General features: G+C 40.0%; 1 protein-coding gene across 2 annotated transcripts; it reads left to right on the top strand.

Moving 5' to 3' along the window:
• Positions 1-339: 339 nt before the first annotated feature.
• On the top strand, positions 340-7132 carry NOX1 (NADPH oxidase 1). Of its 2 annotated transcripts, XM_008586795.1 has the most exons (6): positions 340-698; positions 1151-1386; positions 1603-1765; positions 2174-2320; positions 2627-2751; positions 6156-7132. In XM_008586795.1, exons 1-6 carry the CDS (start codon positions 570-572, stop codon positions 6280-6282), a joined length of 927 nt encoding a protein of 308 aa, XP_008585017.1. In that variant the 5' UTR covers positions 340-569; the 3' UTR covers positions 6283-7132. The 2 variants fall into 2 exon arrangements, with proteins under 2 accessions (XP_008585017.1, XP_008585018.1); XM_008586796.1 differs by lacking the exon at positions 2174-2320.
• Positions 7133-8565: the final 1433 nt, after the last annotated feature.

An 8565-nucleotide genomic window follows, 5' to 3' on the forward strand; every position in this document is an offset into this window, starting at 1 on the left:
GGATTTACACATGGACAGGCACCTTATGGTGGAAATGCACCGAAATGTGGCCCAACAGGCTGGTATGGGGAATGTGAATCCATGACCTTGGTGTTATAAGGCTGTGCTCTAACCAACTGAGCTTACTGGCCAGTGCAATACCAGGTTTTATGTATTGTTGTTACCAATAGCATCAGTCGCATATTTTCCCTTTTTTGTTAGTTTGTTTTGTTTTTAATCATCTTCTTTTATTTCACATCTACCTTCTCTGTTGGGTTTTCAGATTTGACAGGTTGTCCCGGAAGATAGTCTTAGATTCTTAAAATTATATATATCTGTATATATACGTAACCATGTATTTTATTTCTGTTCTTTTCTTTTGCTTCCTGATTAAACCTATAAATTTTCAGGAAATTATCTGTTTTATGAGTAACAGATGAGTAAACAAAACCATTATAGTTTATTCAATTTACACCCTCAAAATTTAGTGAAGTTAGTGACTGGATAATGATACACCCCAGAGAACTCAATAAAAAATTATTGAATGAAAGAATGAACTGTTACACAAATAAGTCCTAAATGAGAGACTAATGTGTCACCTCACTTTTTACCCTGGCTCTGTGCAGTCTTGGAAGTGGATCCTTGCACCAGTCGTTCTTTATATCTTTGAGAGGATCCTCCGGTTTTATCGCTCCCAGCAGAAGGTTGCGATTACCAAGGTAAAGAATACGCACTTTCCTCTTGCTGTGATAAAGGGTTCTGTTCTAATTGATTATAGAACAAAACTGCCATGTTGTCACCTTGAAGGGAATAAAAAGGGATTTGGGGGCAACATACCTCAGTTCCTCCAGTGCTGGATAGAAGTATGGGCAAGATCAGACAGCCGGAGTCAGATCTAGCCCATGGATTTATTTTGTTTCATTTACACGATGTTTCTTTAAAAAGTTGAATTGGTTGCCAACATTTAAAAATCTCAATGGAGGCTTTCACATAAAAAAAAAAAAAAAGGACTTGTGCTCACCACCGTCACCAGCCCTCCAGCTTTACTCACTTACTTTATCTGCCTGCCTGCCCGCTTTACTCATACTTTATCTGCCTGCCTGCCCGCTTTACTCACTTACTTTATTGCCTCTTGAGTTTGCCTACTTTGGTCTGCGTGCTTCATTCACAGGTTGTCATGCATCCATCCAGAGTGTTGGAATTGCAAATGAACAAGTGTGGCTTCAGAATGGAAGTGGGACAATATATCTTTGTTAACTGCCCCTCAATCTCCCTACTGGAGTGGCATCCCTTTACTCTGACCTCCGCTCCAGAGGAAGATTTCTTCTCCATTCATATCCGAGCAGCGGGGGACTGGACAGAAAAGCTCATAAAGGCTTTTGAACAACAGCATTCACCCTTTCCCAGGTAGGTCTTTGAGACCAGCAGAGACCCAGACCAGGATGCAGACTGGCAGAAAAGAGGAAACAATTCCTCCTTGAACCTTAAGTCTGGTACAATAGAGTATGATTAAAATAAACAAGTGGAAGTTAGCCATGGGAACAGCTATGCTTCAGGGAAGATGTTTGAAGTTGAGAGTGGAGGTGAGTCTTCACTTGCCAGTTGTGTTCTGTCTTTTGCCAGGATTGAGGTGGATGGTCCCTTTGGCACAGTCAGTGAGGATGTTTTCCAGTATGAAGTTGCTATGCTGGTTGGAGCAGGAATTGGGGTCACCCCCTTTGCTTCCATCTTGAAATCCATCTGGCACAAATTCCGGCATGCTGACCACAACCTCAAAACACAAAAGGTACACTCCTACATACCACTTTTTATCTGGCCTGGGTCTAACAGGTCTGTTTGCCTTCATGGGCTAAGCTCTTTACAGTTAATCAGGGAGTAACCTCTCTAGAATTATGAGTGAGTGGTCACTTCTCTCTGCCAGAGCATCTGCTTCTACAGTCACCATTAAGAGCAGGGTTTTCTTTTCAATTTGGAGTTTAAAATTGCCCTAAATCATAAGATGACCTTGGAGGGCTTTCTATAAGGGAAACTGTCAGAACTCTGGATATGCTGCCTAAGGTCTGCCACTCTGTAAAGGTGATTTGTCAGGTCAGCCTTAGACTTGATCAACAAATATAGAGTATATATTTATATCACCACAATGTACATTATAAAGGGCACTTAATAAGGCTATGCTCTCTCTTGATGATTCCAGATCTATTTCTACTGGATCTGCAGGGAGACAGGTGCTTTTGCCTGGTTCAATGACCTATTGACTTCCCTGGAACAGGAAATGGAGGATTTAGGCAGAGTGGGTTTTCTAAACTACCGCCTCTTTCTTACCGGATGGGACAGCAACATTGTGAGTTCAAACAATACACGATTTTCCATGTTAAATGTAAGATGAATGTCAGACAAATGATAGTGCATGGTGGTTGGAAATCACTATTTCTTATGATTTCCTACCTGCCCTCACCCTCGTACCCAAGTTTAAAAGTAGCTAAAGGGGGCTGACCGGTTGGCTCAGTTGGTTAGAGTGTGGTGTTTTAAAACCAAGGTCAAGGGTTTGGATCCCCATACTGGCCAGCCACCAAAAATAAATAAAGTGGCTAAAGGAAGAGGCACTATCAGTATTAACTTTTTCTAACTTCTTATCTTCTGACTCCAGGCTGGTCATGCAGTATTAAACTTTGACAAGGCCACTGACATCCTGACAGGTCTGAAACAGAAAACTTTCTTTGGGAGACCAATGTGGGACAATGAGTTTTCTTCAATAGCTACTGCCCACCCCAAGTAAGTATATTCTTCTCTCGTTAGTTGTTTGCAGAATTAGGGTTTAGGAAAGGTACTACAGCATGTTGAACACTCTTGAGGAAAGATCTCAGGGGCAGAAACTATTTGCGTCATTCTTAGAATCTTGCTTAAAATGGAGGAAATTTCATCTGGGGTTTTAGCAAAATGAGGGTCATGATCTTATAACTGATGAGGTGTGTGCTGCCCCAGCAACCCCCCATTCAAACAGTGAGGCAAGGAGACTCGGTTCTGATCTATACTACCAAATAAAATAGAGAACTGGATCAATTCAAATGCATTTGTGGGGGCCTCGATGACCTTTACTCAAAGTAACAAGGGAAGAGTGTACTGGGCTCAGTCTTTCTAGAGGACTTTGAGACATGTTAGAGCATACAGGAAAACCTGGTGCTATGAAACCCACCATTCCAATGGAAGGAGATGAAGCTGATCATGGTAGATAAACTCCCTGAACAAGTTGGCAGGTGAAGATCAATTCAGTTCCACAAGCATTATTGGTTACCTTCTATAAGCTCAGCATTCACAATTCTAGAAGCTTTGGAGGTTGAAAGGGAAATAGGACATGGTTCTTGCCCTCAAGGAGCACATATTTGAATAAGAGATGCATACAATCAACTCAAAGCAGAATGATGCACACCATGAAACAGGTACATGGGAAGGGAAGAAAAGTCTATGGGCGCATGGGGTGATTAGGAAAGTCTTCAGGAAGGCAGCAGCGAGCACTTAGTGACTTGGATTCATGTGATCATGGGTCCTAATGCTGGTTCTGACAATTTCCTGTTCTGGTACCTTGAGCTAGAAAACCCTCTGATATTCAGATTTCTCATCTGTAAAATGGGGGTTATATTAGTAAATGCCTGCATATTAGTAAATGCGGGGTTATTGTGAAGATTAAGCAAAACAATACATGAAAAATGTTCTGTCATAAGTGGGAGCTAGAAAAGAAAGAAAGAAAAAAAGAAACAATTACAATAATATGTTGAACTTTCAGAAGGAGAGAACAGAACTGTGGTTACTAGAGGTGGGAAAGGGGGAGAAGGAAGGAGGTTAGTGAGAAATTGGCTTAGGGCCGGCCCGTGGCTCACTCGGGAGAGTGCGGTGCTGATAACACCAAGGCCTCAGGTTTGGATCCCATATAGGGATGGCCGGTTCGCTCACTGGCTGAGCGTGGTGCTGACAACACCAAGCCAAGGGTTAAGATCTCCTTACCGGTCATCTTTTTAAAAAAAAAAAAAAAGAGAGAGAGAGAAATTGGCTTAGGGTCACAAAGAATGATTACATTTTGTAATGATGAACATGCTAATTATCCTGATTTGATCACATAAATTGATATTCAACTCTGTACCCCATATATGTATAACCAATTATGTTTCAAAAAAAAATCAAGCTTAAAAAAAAAGAAAAATGCTCTGTAAATTGTAAGGCAGCATATAAGCAAAAGAGATTATGCTACTTATCATGCATTTGAGTTGAACATACTTGAAGTTATAACAGTGCATGAAACTGCCAGGAGGGAGTGGCGAAGGGCAGAGTATTAAGGAATATCTACATTACATGGGAAGGGAGAAAGATAAACCAGGGAAGAAGCAGGAGAACGCAGAGAAATTATTAGAGTGTGGTCAACAGTGTTGGAAGACTGGCAGGGTCAGGAAATGCTTATTTAGCTTAAGGATGATCTAAGCATATTTATAGACCGAACAGGGAGCAGTACATAGGAATAAAATAAATATACAGAAGAGGGGAGAGGACTAAGATGGCCATAATAAAAGACTGAAAGTACCACGTGTTGACAAGGAAATGTAGAAATTGGAATCCTACTACATTGCTTGTGGGAATGTGAAATGTCGCTGCACTTGGGGAAAACTTTTGTCAGTTCCTCAGTGTTAAACAGAGTTTTCAAATGACCTGGCAATTCCATTCCTCTGTATACACCCAAGACAAGTGAAAACACATGTCCACACAAAAACTTGTACATGGTTGTGTGTAGCAGCATTATTCATAATAGCCAAAAAGTGAAAACAACCCAAGTGCCCATCAACAGGTGAATGGATAAATGGATAAATCCATTTGCTTTATCCACATAATGGAATATTATTCAGCTACCAAAAAGAATGAAGTAATGATACATCATGGATGAACCTTAAAAACATTATGCTAAATGAAAGAAACCAGACACAAAAGGCACATACACATATTGTATGATTCCATTTATATGAAACGTTCAGAATAGGCAAATATATAGACAGAAAGTAGATTAGTGATCATCTGGGGGGGTGGTTAGGACGAAATGAGGAGTGACTGCTAATGTGGATGGGGTTTTTTGGGGGAATGATAAAAATGTTCTGGAATTAGTAGTGATGATTGCACAACTTTGTGGCTATGCTAAAAAGCACTAAATGTACACTTCAAAGGGGTGAGTTTTATGGCATACGAATTATACCATAATTAGAAAAAAAAAGAGAGGAGAGGAAAGCATGAGAGAAGGAAAGACGGTGAGAGACCCAGAGCACGGTTGGAAAGATTAGCCTTGGCAAGAATACCACGTCTTCAACATGAAAAATTTTGAGGGGGTAAACTCATGGTGGATGTTTTTTTTTTTTTTTTTTAAAAAAAAGATGACCGGTAAGGGGATCGCTATGCTATGTGCCAGGCATTTTCCTAATTGCTTTACATGTTTCCATTTAATCGTCAAAACAGCCTTATGAGGTGGGTACTATATCACCATTTTACAGGTGGGAAAGCTGAAATAGAGAGGTTAAGAAGTTTGCCTGAAGTCCTGCAGGTGGGATAAATGTCAGAGCTGTGTTCTCAATCAAATAGGTAAGGCTGAGTGCTGAGAGGGGTAAGTGGTGAGAACATATTTGGAGCTTGCGAGCAGAAAAGGTTAAAAAACTACCACGAAGGGCCGGCCTGTGGCTCGCTCGGGAGAGTGCGGTGCTGATAACACCAAGGCCACGGGTTCGGATCCTATATAGGGATGGCCGGTTTGCTCTTCGGATCCCATATAGGGATGGCCGGTTTGCTCTTCGGATCCCATATAGGGATGGCCGGTTTGCTCTTCGGATCCCATATAGGGATGGCCGGTTTGCTCTTCGGATCCCATATAGGGATGGCCGGTTTGCTCTTCGGATCCCATATAGGGATGGCCGGTTTGCTCACTGGGTGAGCGTGGTGCTGACAACACCAAGTCAAGGGTTAAGATCCCCTTACCGGTCATCTTTAAAAAAAAAAAAAAAAAAAACTACCACGAAGAGGGAGTCAACAACTGAATTTTTACTCAAGGTTTTTGGGAGTAACAGAAGCCAAGCAGAGGCAGTTACTCCATTCTCACTAACAACATCAGCAGCCTTTGTTGCATTCTAACCCTTACTATTGTATTACTGCAGGTCTGTGGTGGGGGTTTTCTTGTGTGGTCCCCGGACTTTGGCAAGGAGCCTGCAGAAATGCTGTCACCGATACTCCAGTCTGGATCCTAGGAAGGTTCAATTCTACTTCAACAAAGAAAATTTCTGAATTACAGAAATAAGAACGGTAATCTGCATTTTGTCTCACCTTTGTATCTTCAACAACTTACTTGGTCTGGTCAGGTTTGGGCAGCCACTTTAGGATAATAATGTGCATCTCAAGCTTTGACTCTCTGGCGTTTTTTTGGTTGCATCCAACTTCATTACTTGAGCTTCACCAATCTAAGAACATCAGAAGTCACAGTAATTGCAAAGCCCATGGATCCTTTCTTGTGCAAAATAACTAAATCCTTCTAGAAAGCCATGACTGCAGGAAGGCTTGATGGAAGAGCTTTCTTTGGTGGTTGACAGTTAAACAATTTAACCCCATGTGATTTTGCTGATTCCAAATGTTACCATTTCCTGGACTTTGGTTCATAATCTCCCCTTCCACCCACCCTCACAGAAGATTTCTAAGTAGGGTGACTTTTTAAATAAAAATTTATTGAATAATGATAAAATATAACAATAAACATAAATAATAAACTGAACATAAAATTACCTAGAACCCCATCCCCACATAACACCAACTATGTACATTCTTACTGTTACTTTAAACATGGTCTTATCCAGTGTGAACAGCCATTTATGCTTTACTTAATTTTTGTCAAAAAATGAAGGATTTTCTTCTTTGCTTAATGAATGAGTCATCTGTTACTTTTTCTGGGCTCTCCATTTGGGAAAGAAAATCTTGACAGTATGCTAATTGTAATTGAAATTGTATTATAATTGAAAGTCAGCTATATTGTCATCTTCTATTGTTCTGTTGGACATGACTATGAAAACTTGAACTCCATCTTAGGATGACTTAGTCAACAGGGGCTCTTTATCACCATTTTTAAGGGGTTTTACTTATGTCTAGTTTAAAAAAATAATAAAGAATTTACAATTTTGATAGTTTTTTTTTTTTTTTGGCTCCTACCTACCTTTTCTCTAAGGAGTCATTCACCTAATGACATAAGTGAAATGCTTTTTATTTCTCCCATCTACTCAATCTTAGCCTACCACACCAGTGCTGGGATGTTAGTCACAGTGAATCACTAGGAGGAAAGAAGCCCCTGGCTCTTAAAAGAAAAAAAACCCACACTTCATTGTGCCCCCAAGACAATTCAACTCATTATAGATTTAGAGGAATATTTCTACTGAATTAGCATCATAGCACCTACTTTTCTACCATTAGGTGACCAAGAATGAACAAATGGTTATTTCTGATTATTCAGGAATATCATCGCTTGAAGGATTAGTAAGATTGCTTTTTTTCAGTCACCAGTCTGAACACAATAAAGGTAGGTCATTAACTTATGGTAGCTGATTGTGTTTTATTATACCACTATAAAATACTGATGGGTGTTTCTGTAGGGATAGACTGGGATACCATTGCAGTTGTCAATTTGTTTACTTAGATTTTAGCTATCTAAATTAAGTTTGATAAGGCTTTGGAAAATGCACAATGGAACCTTAAAGATGTTCCTATTAGACAACTGCTGGCCAAATAATTTCCTCTTCAATGACCTTGATTTGGAATCTTAGTGTTCCTTGACACTTCTTATTAAGAGTTCCTAATGAGAAAGGTTTCACTCTTGGTCTCAATGTCTAAATACATTGACACTTTGAGATATGCTGGCTGCCAAAATCAACATATCAAGGCCTAAATATTCATGAATTATGCAGAAAAGATAATGAAAATAATAAATCCTATGCATAATCAAAATCCTAGCTGAATTGGGGATGAGCGGGATACCCAGAAAGCTCCTCAGCTGTTTTTAGCAAGTTTTTCTTGCTTGGCTGTAATATAAACTATCCACCAAATTTTTGTTGTAATGTTTGTATACCAGAGTAGAAAATCCCTCAATTTCAATGTCTTTTATGAAGTTATCTTTGCATTATTTTGCTTGACACGTAAGCAATATGCTATTACATTCTCTAAGCCTATGCCAGGCTTTTAATTCACCTTGACCATAATCCTAACCCAGGGGGTAGGATTCTGAGAACATAAATAGGCTCAAAAGTAGTTCCAGTAGAACTTTATTATTAAGGCAACTCTTACCCTCTTGAGGTTGGCCTGATGAAGAGAAACCATGCTCCTCCTTAGTGACACTACGAGAGAGAGAGAGAATGCTAGGCAGGAAGACCCATAGGTTAGAGCTAGTGGCACTAATTATGTTCATACCTATCTGTAAAGAAGCAGGCAGGATCAGACCTAATGGGTGATATGGCTGCTTGTGCTCTGCATTTGGTCCTCTTACAATGACTGAGAAGAATGAAAAAGTTTTAGGGTTTTCTGTGTTTTAAG

Source organism: Galeopterus variegatus, unplaced genomic scaffold (assembly GCF_000696425.1).
Source record: "Galeopterus variegatus unplaced genomic scaffold, G_variegatus-3.0.2 Scaffold4123, whole genome shotgun sequence".
Lineage (NCBI taxonomy): Eukaryota > Metazoa > Chordata > Mammalia > Dermoptera > Cynocephalidae > Galeopterus > Galeopterus variegatus.